This window comes from Suncus etruscus, chromosome X (assembly GCF_024139225.1).
Source record: "Suncus etruscus isolate mSunEtr1 chromosome X, mSunEtr1.pri.cur, whole genome shotgun sequence".
NCBI classification, from domain to species: Eukaryota; Metazoa; Chordata; class Mammalia; order Eulipotyphla; family Soricidae; genus Suncus; species Suncus etruscus.
Window position 1 is genome coordinate 116,704,203 of NC_064868.1, and position 16,530 is coordinate 116,720,732.

At 42.6% G+C, this 16,530-nt stretch overlaps 1 protein-coding gene across 2 annotated transcripts in view; it reads left to right on the forward strand.

Annotated features, from left to right (window-relative positions):
* TMEM255A (transmembrane protein 255A) overlaps positions 1-16,530 on the forward strand; it is an 85,399-nt gene that overhangs the window by 49,134 nt on the left and 19,735 nt on the right. For both annotated transcript variants that reach the window (XM_049767602.1, XM_049767603.1), the window contains one exon: positions 8,168-8,330. In XM_049767602.1, coding sequence (XP_049623559.1) covers positions 8,168-8,330 — 163 coding nt within the window. The remainder of the gene's footprint in view (positions 1-8,167; positions 8,331-16,530) is intronic.

The window sequence follows — 16,530 nt, forward strand, 5'->3', positions numbered from 1 at the left end:
AAGAGGTTTTTTTTAAGGGTTAGTCAAACGGACACAGTAAAAATGGTGTTAGAGTGGCAAATATTATTTGCATAGGCCCACCAAAATATGGGGATCATAGAAAGGAATAGCCTTGGTCTAAATACAAGGAGACCACTACCCCTGAAGTTTCCTGGCATAAGACCAACTCTAGGCTCCAGGCAAACTAGTTTATTCAATCCAAGTCATTGTCTATTCAATCCAAGTCATTGTCTGTAGTGCCAATACAGTTTTATTTTTCATGCAGTCCTATTGTTGGCATCAGGTTTCTGTATTAAAGATCCTGGAATCTGCACATCCTACATTGAAGTCAGGCTGGTGTGGAGTATCCTCTAGTTTCACCTCACAATTAAGGGGCAATACAGCAACCCCTGTCCAGTAAGCAGGTCATTGTTCTTGTTAAGTCTTCTCAGTGTTAAGGGAAGTCTCTTTTGAGTAGATCAATGTCAGAGCAGCTGTAGGGTTTTCCCTGGTAGAGGAATGCCTCCAGGTGATGTTATAGACAACCTTGGATGTTTTGTAGATGTCTTCTCTAGATCGGGGTGAATGGAGAATGCCCATTCTTCTGAGGCCTGTGCCAGGTCTTTATGTCAATGTTCAGGGTGTAAGGTTCCATTGCACTACAAGATTTGTGTGTTCCCATCTCTATTAGATAAGAATTTATTGGTATGTATAGTATTTTCCCGTTTTAGTGTGCCTAAGCAAACAAAAAATAAAGCCACGTGGCGTTATCATATATATGGGGGCGTAAGAACACGTCCAACAATACCCATGACTTGGTTCAAACATAAGCATTAAACTGAGGGACTCTTTCACACCAAATTCCATATTGAGCAGTTCACAAAGATAAGATAAAAAAAAGGTGGGGGGTCGTCACTGTATAAGAAAATATTCAGCAAAAGTTATAGCCGTCTAAGAAAACACCCATAAAATGTTGAGAAGACATAAGTGTCCTTTTTATGCCTTTTGGAATAGTTGGGTGGGTGTTAACTCCAGGGCACCACTTAGGTCTGTTATGATTAGGACTCTACAGTACTTAAGTTAGAAAGGGTAAATGAGGAATAATGATGATAGGGGTTAAGGAAGTTAAAGAGAAATATGATCTTTTGTAGGGGTATGCAAAAGGGCAGAGTTGTCAGGCATTTGGGTTGGTTCCAGATTCTGGCTTTTGTAAATATATAGGTGCACAGAAGATAATTTTGTATTGTTTTTTTTTGGTTTTTTTTTTTTTTTTTTTTTTTTTGGTTTTTGGGCCACACCCGGCGATGCTCAGGGGTTACTCCTGGCTGTCTGCTCAGAAATAGTTCCTGGCAGGCACGGGGGACCATATGGGACACCGGGATTCGAACCAACCACCTTAGGTCCTGGATCGGAAGCTTGCAAGGCAAACACCGCTGTGCTATCTCTCCGGGCCCTTTTTTTTTTTTTTTTTTTGGTTTGTATTGTATTTTTGTGTTTCTAGGGTATATCCCTAGGAGTGGTATGGCTAGATCATATGGGAGCTCAATTTCCAGATTTTTGAGGACTCTCCATATTATTTTTCATAAAGGCTGGACTAGACAGCATTGCCACCAGCAGTGAATGAGAGTTCCTTTCTCCCCACATCCCCACCAGCACTGATTGTTATTATTCTTTGTGATGTGTGCCAGTTTCTGTGGCATGAGGTAGTACCTCATTGTTGTTTTTATTTGCATTTCCCTGATGATTAATGATATGGAGCATTTTTCATGTCTATTTTGGCCATTTGTATTTCTTCTTTAAGTACTTGTTCATTTCTTCTTGCCATTTTTGATGGGGTTAGATTTTTTTTCATGTAAAGTTCTGTAAGTACCTTGTATATCTTAGATATTTGCCCCTTATCTGGTGAGTATTAGGTGAAAAGTTTCTCCCATTCTGTTGTTGAGATTTTTAATTTAATAGTTTCCCTTTTAAGATATGTTAGATAGCTTAATCTGCTGGTGGCAGTGTCTGGCTTGGAAACTTGAGGGTAGGAAGGGCAAGGTTTGAATTTCAGAGGTGGCTCTGTCCAGAGATCAAACCAAATATAACAGTCTATTTCCAACTGAGGCAAACCATATTCATTTATTAAACCTGACTCAGATATAAAGTATTAACATTTACTTCTAGTACGGGGGCCAAACCCAGCAGTACTCAAGACTTACTCCTGGCAGTGCTCAAGGGACCATATGGGTTTCTGAGGCTCAAACAGCACTGGGTCAGCCTCATGCAAGGCAAGCATTGTACTATCTCTCCAGACTCCTACAATTAACGTTATTTTGCCCCCTTTTTTGGATTTTGGGCCACACTTGCCCACGCTCAGGGGTTAGTACTGGCTCTGCTCCCAGAAATCGCTCCTGGCAGACTCGGGGGACCATATGGGATGCTAGGAATCGAACCTAGGTCTGTCTCGGACTGGCCATGGGCAAAGCTAATGCCTTACCACTGTGCTATCTCTCCGGCCCCTATTTTGCCTTTTGATTTAATTTAATATTTTTAGTGTTGTTTAATGATTTTTTATTTGTGGACCACACATAGCTGTGCTCCAAGCTTATTTCTAGTTTCTCCCTCAGGGATTACAACTGGTAGTGTTCAAGGAATCAGATGGGACTGCTAGGGATTGAAATCAAGTCAGCCCTTTGCCCCCTTCTGTTGGTTTTATTTTTATTTAATTTGAGGAGAATGGGACCCACACCTAGTGATGCTCAAGTGTTACCCCTGGCTCTGCACTCAGAAATCACTCTTGGTGGTGCTTGATAGGCCATATGGGATGCCGGGTATCCAATCCTTGTTGCCCATGTGCAAATCAAATGCCCTACCTTTTGTATTATTGCTCCAGCCCCTGCTTTAATTTTTAAAATTATTTTAATGGCTGCCGAATATGTCTGAACTGAAACAAAATACATATTCATTAAAATAATTAAATAAATTTGGGGGAGAGGGGTTGGTTCATACTCAGCATTACTCAGGAGCAACTTCTTTTTTTTTTATTCTTATTTTTTATTTGAGGATAGTGATTAGCAATGGTGTCAATAATTTGGTTTCATGTATAAATCAGGAGCAACTTCTAGCTCTGTGTTCAGGGGTTACTCCTGCTGATGCTCTGGAATCATGCAATGCCAGAGCTCAACCCTGGACCTCCAGGATGCAAAGCATGTACTCAATTCTTTGTACCATCTCTCTGTTCCATGTTCAAATGTTTTTAAGCGACCTCAGTTGAAGTCTGCTCCTTTTATAGAAGTCTTCTAGGAATAAGACACAAAACTGGAGTGATAAGACAGTGGATGGGGCATTGCCTTGTTTGCAGCCAACACAGGTTTGAGACATGGCATTTCATATGGTTCTCTGATCCTGCCAGAAATGATTGCTGAGTGAAGAACCAGAACTAATCCCTGAACATCATTCAGTGGGTTTCAAAACAAAGAAATGAACAAAATGAATAAGACACAAAAATTTTGAATCAGATTATCAGATTCTGACTTTTGTGGGGGGAAGCCCCATGTTTTGATGGGGCCACTTATGTGTAGAGGAATTGGCTTCATATATTTCCTCAGAAAATCTCCCAGGCTCACAGAGGTACAGAAAGTTGCTAAGGTTCAGACAGTACATGACAGTACATGACAAAGCCATGATTCAAAAGTGCTCTCTAACTGTGTGCACAGCCATTCTGCAATCCCTGTATCAAGAACAGGCAAAGATTATCTGGGAAAGTCAGAAACTGGGTCTCAACCTCTCCTGTATCCCTCCTCCAGAAACTCACACTTAACGTATTTGCCGGCGTATAAGACGACCCCCTAATTTTGCAGTTAAAACATAGGTTTAGGCCTATATTCGCTGTATCAGACAGAACGTTCCAGTGCTGCAACTGTATGTACCACAGTGAGCCAATCGCAACAAGCAAAGGTTCAAAGGTTCTACTGTAATAGACTTCCTCTCTGACTCTGGCCAATCTGAGCAGGCTTTTTACAGTGTAAATTTGGGTCCAGAACATTGTCTAATTTGCATGCATCAAAAGCCTGCTTGGATTGGCTGAGTCAGAGAGGCGGTCCGAGCAGCCTTGCAGTGATTGGTGCAGGATCAAGTTGGAAAATTCGTTTTGTGGCAATATTCAAACAATTTTCATTTAGCGGCATATTGAAACATTTTTCGGGACCCCCGATTTTCGGTTGACTTTTTTTGTTTCAAAAGTCGTCTTGTACACCGGAAAATACGGTACTTATGCTCTAAGGTTTGGGGCATTTATCAGTATTTTAGGGCATTTTTCAGTATTTTAGAGCTGTGCCTTTTAGGGGCAATAAGTATCCCCACTGCCCCAGCTCCAGGGCTGAGTTAGAGAATCAACTAACAGGAGACAATGAATGACATTTTGTGGACTATTTCTTCATATATATCCCTGAAGATACTAGAATTCCATCCAGATTTTGATTGATGCACTTTTAAAATTTCACTATGGAAATTTACTATTTAAAGCTTTGGGGACTGAAGAGATAGTACAGGGTTAAAGTGCATGCCTTGCAGGCATTTGATCCTGATTCATTCTCAGCATCATAGGATTCCCTGACTACCACTAGGTACAGCCCTGCTGGATCCTGATGCTACATCGGTACTACCGTGTAAATTATCTTCGCTGTTAAATCCTTTGTTGGGTATTTGTGAATCCAAGAACAGACCCCAGAATGAGAAATTACTTCCCATCCCCTTGTCCCCTTTCGGGGGGAGACCTTGGTAATATTTATTTGTAGCAAATAATAATCCACACAGACAAGAAGGATAGGGTGTAAAAGATTGGGCAAAGAGAGCTAGAGAATCCTCTTGCAACCTGCAGCTTTCGCAAAAGGACCCCTCTCCCCTGTCCATCAGGGATATGGCTCAAGCTGTAGAATATATGCCTTGTTTGTGTGAAAGACTGGGCTTAATTTGAACCAATAAATAGAACCCTGAAAAGTACTAAGTGTGTCCTCTGTAATAGTAATTTAAAAAATTAGTGTATCTTGGGGCCAGAGAGATAGCACAGTGGTAGGGCATTTACCCTGCAAGCAGCTGATTCAGGAAGGACAGTGGTTAGAATCCCGGCATCCCATATGGTTCCCCATGCCTGCCAGGGGCAATTTCTGAGCCCAGAGCCAGGAGTAACCCAAGCACCGCCAGCTGTGACCCAAAAATAAAAAAAAAATTAGTGTATCTCAAACACCACTGAACTCAGTAACATAGATTTATGTGTCTCATTCCCAAGAGATTCTGCCAGATTCTGTAGGATGGGCAGGATGTAGGAATCTTCATGTTTCACCAACTCTTTCTCAAAGATAGATCTTCATATACAGAGAAACACCCACAAGCACACACAATAAGATGCTGAAACATGCAAAAAGCGCACATATACATAAACACAGACAATTATTTTCTATGACTATATTGATTTCAAATTCTGATTTTACAGAAACCTCAACAAAATCCCTTTGTAAAGTTTACAAAATCATCTTGTGTGATTAATCCCTCCTGAGTCTTTTCTGGATTAAACTATAAGATTAAACTATAAGTTTTATTTTTTAAAAAATCAGCAGTGGAGTCACATGTAATACCCTTCCTGATGCCAAAGCATTGTGATAAGACTTTAAGAATTACAAAGCTTGAAATTTTTGTAGTTTTGAACGTGTGTCTAAGTTGATAACTAGTTTGCCACATCCAAGAGGATAGGAAGTGTAAAGTCGTGAATTCAACAGTTATTTGTCTAGTATCAACTATATAGCAAGTGCAGCAGTGAACCAAATGAAATAAGTCCATGCTCTCGTGGAGCTCACTTCAAAGTGGGGATATGGATACTTGTGAAGTAAACACATATGTAAAGAATGAGAGCTACAGAGGAGTTAGAGAAAGATGATGTACTAGTCAGCTTGAACTGCTATAACAAAATGCCATAGAAAGGGTAGCTTCAAGAACCATAGTGATAGCACAGCAGTAGGGCGTTTGCCCTACAGACCCGGGTTTGATCCCTGGCATGGCATCCCATATGGTCCCCCAAACCTGCCAAGAGCAATTTCTGAGCTCAGAGCCAAGAGTAACCCCTGAGCACCACTGGATATGGCACAAAACACACAAGTAAAAAAGGTAACTTCAATGACAGCCATTTATTTTTAAATAGTTATAGAGGCTGAAAGCCTAAAATCATAGGTACTGATGAGGGCTTTCTTCCTGGCTTACAGATGGCTACTTCCTCATTGTCTTCTCACATGATAATGTGTGAGTGTGTGTGTGTGTGTGTGTGTGTGTGTGTGTGTGTGTGTGTGTTAAAAGAAATATCATGCTCTCTCCTTCTGGAGTGGTTGTGGGATGCAGTATCTTTGTTTTTTATTTTTGTGTCGTGCTGTTTATAGAATCCAGGGCCTTACATATATAAGACAAACACTTTCTTATTAAGTCAACACCTTGTACCTGGGATGGGCATCTAGAGGAAATAGTCAGGGCTTTGGGAATATTCGGGCTTTGGGAAGCAACTCAGATTTGGTTCTTAATTGGGACTCTGTGTTTGCCTACTTGATGTCTTGTTTTGTTTGAAGAGAGGAAGTAACCAAAATCTCTGAAGCCTAAATGCAGTCTCTTCCACTTGGGACTTAGGCAAGTTCCTCATCTTTCTGGACTTCAGTTTTCTTCACTGTAAAAAGGAAATGGTGATAGTTCTTACCTCATGGACCAGTGTGGTTTGCAGTCTGGTCTACTAGAATGTTCTACAGTGATAGAAATATTAGTCACTAGTGTGGCCCTTCAACATGTCACTGTTAGCACTTACAATGTGGCTGGTAAAACTGAAAAACTGGTTTTTAATTTTAAATTCAATTTTAAAAATACTCTTGGACCATAATATACCATAGTGTAGTGGGTAGGGCATTTGTCTTGCATGAGGCCTATTCAGTTCAATCAATCCCCAGCATTCCATATGGTTCTTCAAGCCCCTCACTCAGGAGTGAGTGAGTCCTTTTTTTTTTTTTTTTTTTTTTTTTTTTTTGGTTTTTGAGTCACACCTGGCAGCGCTTAAGGGTTACTCCTGGCTCTATGTTTATAAATCGCTCCTGGCAGGCTCAGGGGACCTTATGGGATGCCGGGATTCGAACCACCGCCCTTCTGCATGCAAGGCAAATGCCTTACCTCCATGCTATCTCTCCGGCCCCCAAGGAGTGAGTCTTGAATGCAGAACCAAGAGTAAGCCCTAAAGGTTCATTAATTTTTAAAATAAAGGTTCATTAATTAAAAAAAAAGAGTAAGTCCTGAGCACCACTAGATATAGCCACTAAACAAGAAAAGTTTAAAAATAATATTTTTACTTTTGGGGTCTTCAAAGTGGTTCGCAGGGGTCCCCAGAGCACTACTCCTCAGCCAATTGAACTGGTGATTCAGTGTGAGAGGATATAGTAGTGCTTGGGGCCCTGGGAGCTGTGATGACCTGGGCCATTCTGGCAAGGCTTTCAGATTGCCATGGGGAGACTGGTGGAAAGCTGGGGGCAATTTGATATGAGAGATGAACCTAACCTTACAACTGCACTGTCTCCTGATCCCTTTACTGGAATTTAATTTAGATCTAAATAGCCATGTGTGGCTAGTAGCTAATATAGTTGACTGCCTAGAATTAACAAATAAAATACTTAGCATTGTACCTTACTGATACATAGGAAGTATCATTAAGCACTCTGGGGTTAATATAAGTGATGGGAACAAGTGTTTCTTGGACAAGTCAGTCCTTTTTTAAAAAAAACTTTATTTATTGATTGATTGGTTTTTGGGCCACACCCGGTGGCACTTGGGTTACTCCTGGCCTGTGCTCAGAAATCGCTCTTGGCAGACTCGAGAGACCACATGAGATGCTGGGAATTGAACCAGGTTCCTCCCAGGTCAGCCGAGTACAAGCCAAACACCCTACTGCTGTACCATCTCTCTGGCCCCACAAATCAGTCTTTTGTTTTATAATGAGAAATCGCATTTTAAAATATTATAATGTATTTCTCACCAAGTGCATTCAGGCCTATGACATATGTCCCTTATGCTAGATTCCTTATCCCCACCATACTGGTCACTTGTCTTTGCCTAGCTGCTATGGTAGCTAGAGTCCTAGAGGACAGGTCTGCTCTCTGGAGCCTAACTACACTTCCTTCTCCCTTTGCAGCCGTGTGGAGATCACTGGTGGCTACTATGAATACATCGATGTCAGCAGCTGCCAGGACATCATCCACCTTTACCACCTGCTCTGGTCTGCCACCATTCTCAACATTGTCGGTCTGTTCCTGGGCATCATCACTGCTGCAGTCCTGGGAGGCTTTAAGGACATGGTAAGAAAGGAAGGGGTTACTCCTGGCTCTGTGCTCAGAAATCGCTCCTGGCAGGCTTGGGGGACCATGTGGGATGCCGGGGATCGAACTCGGGTACATCCTGGGTTGGCATACACAATGCCCGATTTCTATCCCCTGCACTGCATGGCAACCTGAACACTGCTGGGATGGCCCTGGTAGCCCTCAGCACCATGGGCCTGAGAAGCACCAGCTCACTGGGCAAAGCACAGAAATCATCAGAATCGCATAACTAAGGTGAACATTGCCAGGCACTTGTGGGAAGTCCCACCTCTGCAAATAAATAAAAGTTTAAATATAATAGGGTGCCTGCACAATAGTATAGTAGGTAGGGAGCTTGTCAATCTTGTTTTGATCCCTGGCATCCCATAAGATCCCCTGAGCCTGCTAGCTAAGAAATTTCTAGCACAGAGCCAGGAATAAACCTTAAACACAACCAGGTATAGCCCCAAAGAACTAAATAAATAAATAAATAATAACAATATGTATACATTCTAAAATTCCACAGACCTGGATCTCTTATAGGGATTGGTGTCCGGGACTAAATTAAAGTCTTGGGACCAGAGAGATAGAAGCCTGCTCTGCATGCAGCTAAGCCCGATTCAATCTGTAGCATGACATAGTCTGCCTCTGGAAGACCAATAAGGGACACTCATAAATACCAGAGCCAAAAATAACTGCTGGGCACCACCAGGTGTGGCCCAATGCCTGCCTCCCAACCCCTACCAAATTATTGTCCTGCTAATCTCTATATGTAGCTAGGTTTGAGTACCACTACTTTAGTGGGATGTCCCACTTGTGCTTAGTGAATTATTTTGTGCCAAAGGAGCATTGTCAGTGGAGTGAGTACCCACAGAGTTCAGGACTGGTCAAACTCTAGACAGTCTATTGTACATCATGGATTGCATGATTCTGCAACCCCATGAAGACAGCCTTCAGTACTGAAGGCACCTAAGACCCATTTGCTAGCTGCATGGCATTGGATAGTTTTCCCTCTCTTTCTTAGTTTTGGTGGTTCTTGGAGACTACTCCTGGCTCAGTGCTCAGGGGTTATTCCTGACAATGCTTAGGAGATCATGCAATGTCAGGGATGGCACCCAGGGCTCCTGCAGGCAAAGCCCACACACTCCGGTTCCTACCTGTTTCTCTCTTCTCCTCTTGCTCTTTCATACCAACATTTTTCAATCCCATGTCCTAGACCCCCCAGGAAAGTCCTTTGGAGTATAGGCCATTGCATAGTTCCCCTGAGGGGGAAGGAAGTCACCAATTTAAGAAAGAGAAGGATGTTCTCCCAGTTTTGTAGTCTGAGGGAGCTTTGGGGGAAGTAAGTTTTGGAAAAGCTGTTTCTGGATTGGAGCTTCTTGGGTGACAAGAATCCCCCTTGGCTTGGGGAAAATTGCATCATGGCAGGTGAAAAGAGAGGGTTGGTGTCAAATCTGGCCTGTTCTGAGTTTGGCAAGTTGAGGGCATATGGCGTCAAGGTGGATGTTCAGATGTGTCTGGATCATTCCTCGAGCTTTCTGATCCAGGGATACATGGCAGTTCAATCTGGAGATACAAATGGAAGGGGGAGGTGACTTTTGGGGGCACTCAATGGGGTTCCTACAAGAACCATTCTCAACCAGAGTCTATAGAGTCTTTCTTATTCAGAGTCCTGCTGCTACCCAGTTGAAATCTGATTCTGAACTCTTCATTTCATTGTGACCTTGGATCTAAAGGGGTGGCTGTCAATCTTCTGTTCTGACAGGTACCAGCGATGCCCCTTTACTCTCTGACAAGTCTCTTAGCATTCTTTGACAAGTCTCTTAGCATTCTTAGCTTTTCTCCTCAGCCCCGACTCTTACCTTGTGAGGTAAGTACAGCTGCTCTCATTTATAGATGAGCAAACAGGCCAACAGAGGTCAAGTGGCTTCGCGGGAGCTAAATAGCAGAGCTGGGATTAGAGCCCAGATTTGCCAAGCGCCAGAGCCTTTGTTCTTCTTCCACCAACTGCCCTAACTAACATTTCGATAGCTCTTTCTGGTTCGACATGTGTTTTAACAGACATTACTTCCTTTGTTTGGTTGCTTGAACTCAAAAAAGTAAAAAATTGTTCCCAACTGTTGGGATAGTAAAAGCGAACAAGGCAGGCAGTTCACATCATCACATATGTACCCTGGAAATTCGAGCAAGGGCCAGTGGGAAAAAGAAAGATTAAAAAGCAAAGAGCAGGGACAAGATGTTTGCTCTCAAGCAACCAGACAAGTAAAAGTCTAAGGGCTCTGAAGGGAGCCATGATTTAGCTCGCTTGAATCAAATGGGACAGGGTGGAGAAAATCCTAGCACATCAGGAATTTCTAGAACCAGGTGAAGCTACATGAAGCCCTAGGCCTGAGTTCAACTGTGGTTGGTGATTTATGTTGTGTTTCCACTGTGAGGAGAAAAATTTGGAGTCTTCAGAGGCACCCTTGCTAGGGAATGATAACAAGAGCTGAGACCATGTGGGATGCTGGGGATCAAACTCTGATCAGTTACATGTAAAGCAAGGGTTGTACCCGCTCTGGCTGTTATAAATCTGCAATTTAAAAACAATCTTAATGATTGTAATTTATTCCACTGAAAAAGTAATTAAAATGTATTCCAACACCATTCATAAAAATGCCCCTTGAGGGGCCAGCGCAATTGCAGAGTGGGTAGGGTGCTTGCCTTGCATGTGGACAACCCAGGTTCAATCCCTGGCATCCCATATGGTTCCACGAGCCTGCCAGGAGTAATTTCTGAGTGCAGAGCCAGGAGTATCCCCTGGGCACGGCTGGGCATGACCCCTCAAAAACACATACACACAAAAAAGAATATACTAAGGATGGGTAAAGCGGGTAGGGAGTTTGCCTTGCATGTTGCCAACCCAAGTTTGATCCGAAGCATGCCACATGATCCCCTGAGCCCTGCCAGAAGTAATTCCTAAGTACAGAACCAGCAGTAGCCCTTGAGCATTGCCAGGTGTTGCCCAGAAACAAAAGAAAAAGATTCTAGTAAAAAGGATTGGGGAGATGGTACAAGGGTTGGCACTTGCCTTGCATGTAGCTGATCTCAGTTCACATCCTTGAAACCACACATGATACCTCCTCGGTGTACCACCAGGAGTGACTCCTGAGCAGAGAACCAGGAGTAAGTCTTGAGCACTGCATGGTGTGGCCCCATTTAAGCAGATAAGTTATATAATAAATTTAAAGAGCAGAAATCAACAAAATTGATAATAAAAAACAATAAAATAAATTGTGATGGGAATGTGGGAATAGGAATGTAGCTGACCAGAACATATGCCTGGCATGTGTGAGGACCTGGGTTTTGATATCCAGCATAAGAAACCTTTTTAAATTGATAGATTACTAGAAAGATTGAAAAAGAAAAAAAATAGAAATGAGACAAGTTGTCACTATCAGAAATAAAATTGAAAATCTCACGAAAGATTTCCCCCAAATATTAGGAGCATGAGGAATTATTATGAACATAAATTTAAAAATATTAATGTGAGGGGCTGGAGGGGTGGTGCAAGTGGTAGGGCTGTAGCCTTAGATGTGCTGACCTGGGATGGACTGCAGTTCGATCCCCTGTTGTCCCATATGATCCCCCAAGCCAGGAGCAATTTCTGAGTGCATAGCCAGGAGTGACCCCTGAGCGTCACTGGCTGTGGCCCCCCCCAAAAAACGAAACAAACAAAACCGTTATGTGGTGAACATGTTCCTTAAAAACTACAAACTATCACAACTCTCACAACATAAAATAAGTAATATAAAGAATCCTAAAATCTCTTTTTATGAAATTTTCACTTATTTAATATAGGAACCACGTTTTTTTGTTTGTTTTTGTTTTGGGGCCACACCTGGTGACACTCAGGGTTTACTCCTGGCTATGTGCTCAGAAATTGATCCTGGCTGTGGGGACCATATAGGATGTCGGAGAATCTAACCAAAGTCCGTCCTGGATCAGCCATGTGGAAGACAAACGCCCTACCACTATGCTATAGCTCTGGCCCCAGGAACCATGATTTACAAAGTTATCCATAGTTGAGTTTCAGGTATACCATGTTCCAAACCCTATCCTGTTTTTTTTTTTTTTGGTTTTTCTGGCCACACCCATTTGATGCTCAGGGGTTACTCCTGGCTAAGCGCTCAGAAATTGCCCCTGGCTTGGGGGGACCATATGTGATGCCGGGGGATCGAACCGCGGTCCTTCCTTGGCTGGCGCTTGCAAGGCAGACACCTTACCTCTAGCGCCACCTTGTCGGCCCCCCTATCCTGTTTTCTAACAGAGAATTCACATCTTTTCAAAAAAAATCAAGTATAAATTTTAAATTGAAAATGTAATAAATGGGGCCCGGAGAGATAGCACAGCGGCGTTTGCCTTGCAAGCAGCCAATCCAGGACCAAAGGTGGTTGGTTTGAATCCCGGTGTCCCATATGGTCCCCCGTGCCTGCCAGGAGCTATTTCTGAGCAGACAGCCAGGAGTAACCCCTGAGCACCGCCGGGTGTGGCCCAAAAACCAAAAAAATAAAATAAAATAAAATGTAATAAATGAAAAATGTGATTCTCTAAACTGTAAAGGATGGAGATAACAAGAATTAGGAAACTCAAAAACAGAGTTTCCTTTATTACTATCCTCTCTCACAGTTTCTGCTTTTGGGGGATCTTTCTAGTGCCAAATGGGGGTCTCATTCTTTTATAGACCTCCCTTAAGTAATTTTGGGAAGACTAGTCTAGTGGCCTTGACTCTTTTAGCTGTTCTTTGTATGAAAATCACCACTTTAGGGCCTGGAAAGATAGCACAGCGGCGTTTGCCTTGCAAGCAGCCGATCCAGGACCAAAGGTGGTTGGTTCGAATCCCGGTGTCCCATATGGTCCCCCGTGCCTGCCAGGAGCTATTTCTGAGCAGACAGCCAGGAGTAACCCCTGAGCACCGCCGGGTGTGGCCCAAAAACCAAAAAAAAAAATAAAAGAAAAAAAAGAAAATCACCACTTTAAATTTTACTGATAGCCTAGCTGGGTAGAATATTCTTGGTTAAAGGTCTTTGTATAGACCACAGCATTCCCTTTTGGTCTGTAGTTTCAATGGATAGATTTGTTGTGATTTTTACAGCATTTCCCTTTTATGTGAGTCTTTGCTTTTCTTGTACTTTTTCATTATTCTATCTCTGTCTTTGGCTCATGGCATTTTAATTGCTATGTGCTTAGTGTGCATCTCTTTGGATTTCTTTTGTTTGGAACCCTTTACACTTTATGGATTTGGGAATCTAATTCCTTTCTCAGCTTAGGGAAATCCTTAGCTATTCTTCAATCTTTTTTTTTGTTTTTGTTTTTTGTTTTTGGGCCACACCCGGCGGTGCTCAGGGGTTACTCCTGGCTGTCTGCTCAGAAATAGCTCCTTGCAGACACGGGGGACCATATGGGACACTGGGATTCGAACCAACCACCTTTGGTCCTGGATCGGCTGCTTGCAAGGCAAACGCCGCTGTGCTATCTTGCCGGGCCCATATTCTTCAATCTTATAGATTATGAAGATGTGGTGTATATACATATATATTATATATAAAGGAATACTATTCAGCTCCAAAAGCCAGTCAAATAATGTAATTCACTGCAACTTGGATGGCACTGGATTATATCATGTTAAGTGTAGTAATCCAAAGGAAGGAGGACAAATACAGGATGATCTCATATATCATATATTAGAATAATTGGGCAAGGGAATGCAAAGTATTAAAGAGAGGGATAACTATCACTCTTGACCCCCAGAATATAGGAAGGTAAAGGGTACAGAGGAGAATATCAAGAAGTGGACAGAAAGTAATAGGAGCCAGGAATCAAGGATTTCGGGCACATGGGTATCATAGAGGAGTGCACGCGCACGCGCGCGCGCACACACACACACACACACACACACACACACACAAAGAACCAGAGAGTCAATAACACTGAAATCATGAGATCCAAACTACAACAAAACTTAAAAATGTGCCTGTCAAGGGGTCAGGCTGGGGGTGAAGAGAGGGTAGAGTAAACCTTGGGACATCAGTGGAGGGAAGACAGAAATCAACACTGGGAGTGAAACTGGTGCTGGAACATATTATGATTAAAACTGAACTATGAGGAACTTGATAAATCATGATGTCTTCAAAATATAACATTCTTTCTTCTTCTGGACTCCTATGGTGTTAATGCTATCCATCTTAATATTGTCCCATATAACTCTTATGCTATTTTTTCATTCTTTTTCTTTCCCTTTTGCTGGTCATTTTGGGTACTTTCCATGACTTGATCTTTAAACTCACAGATTAGATTTTTGGCTTCTCCCAGTTTGTTGTCTATTATATTTTTCATTTTAGCTGTTGTATTCTTTAACTCTATTGCTTCTATTTTTGGATTTTTTTTCAGACCTTCTTAGCCTTTGATGTGGTCCTCTTGAGTGATTATCATTATGACAGTTGCTTTGAAGTTGTCTTCAGGTAGTCTGCATGGCTCTGTTATTTTCAGGCTGTGGGCCTGAGCGTCACTGTGGGTGATCTCCCTTTTATAGCTGGTTCTCCTGAGGGTCTTCTAGGTGGGGACTGGAAAGTCTGTGTTGGATTGTTCATGAACAGCAACCAAGATTTTAAGGTTGTCAGTCCCTAATAGTCTTTAAAGCTGCCCAAATCACAAAGACCTGAGTGGTGGCTGGAGAGCTATAACTGGACAGATTTAAGAGGAGGCTAAGCTCTAAGTCTCAGCTGGAAGACTATGCATTCCCAGGCAAGGACAGCCTCTTTCTGGACAAGCAGGAGTGAATGAAGAGCCCATTATGCACTGGGCCCCTTTGGTAATTCTCTGTGCTTTAGAAGATTTACAAAATATTTTCTGTCTGGAGTTGTGTGACAGTTGCTGGCAGTCAGATATGGGCTGTTACGGGGCAGTTCTGTGTATCTTCCAGAAACTAATCTTCTCAACAGATTTTTTCCTAGCCCCCAGTGAACTTAACTCCAGAGTGGATGGAACTCTGTAAGAATTTGCCCTCATGCTCTCTTACTGTGGCAAGTGAGATCCAGAATGGCATCTACTAGCCCTGCTGTCAACAGTTGCCAAGATGTTTCCTGCCAATGAGTCTGACCCCTATTTATATTCCTTGTCTCCCAGTCCACAGTCATAAATATAGGATTATAGTATTTGAGTGACTGGAGTTTACCACCCCCTCTTCACTCCCCAGAGTCAAGTTCTGTACCATTGAAATATCTTCCTAATTGAAGTTTAATACTTTGCAAATGGTACAGGTGTCTCTTTGTTTCCAATCTGGATATCATTTGTTCCTCCTGTGAAAGTTTTGCTTATCAGAATTTCAAGTCAGTTTATGTCAGGAGATGTCTTTAAAAAAAACATCTACATCTTACTGTTTTCACCTATTTTGTATCTCCAGCTAAAAGTTGGGAGACAGGATTGCCAAAGGATAATACAGAGGTGCTTTAGGGTGCTTGCCTTTCAAGAGATCACCCACATTTTGATCCCTAGATTAACATAGGGTCCCCCAAGCCATGCTGGGAGTAATCCCTGAGCACGACTAGCCACTCCAATAAAATAAAATAAATAGGCAGGGATGTGGCTTACATGGTAGGTAGCATCTATGCATTACATGTCTTAGGATTTATACAACTGTTTTCACCATTTCCTGTGCTAACAACCAGTTTTTTCATTGGTGTTCAGAAGACCACTGATTGGGGCCAGAGCCATATAGCACACAGCAGGTAGAACACTTTTCTTGCATGTCACTGATCCGAGTTCGATTCCTGGCATTCTATATGGTCCCTGAGCCTACCACAGTAATATTTTCTTTTTTTTATTTTGGGCCACACCCGGCAGTGCTCAGAGATTACTCCTGGCTCTGCACTCAAAAATTACTCCTGGCAGGCTCGAGGAACCACATGGGATGCTGGGATTCGAACCACCATTGTCCTGAATCAGCTGTATGCAAGGCAAATGCCCTACCACTTTGCTATTCCTCCAGCCCCAATAATAATTTTAACAGTTTATTTATTAATTGGTTGGTTTTTGGGCCACACATGGGAATGCTCAGGGGTTACTCCTGGTTCTGTGCTCAGAAATCGCTCCTGGCAAGCTCAAGGGACCATATGGGATGCCAGGAATCAAACTGGGTCCGTCCCGGATTGGTTGCATGCAA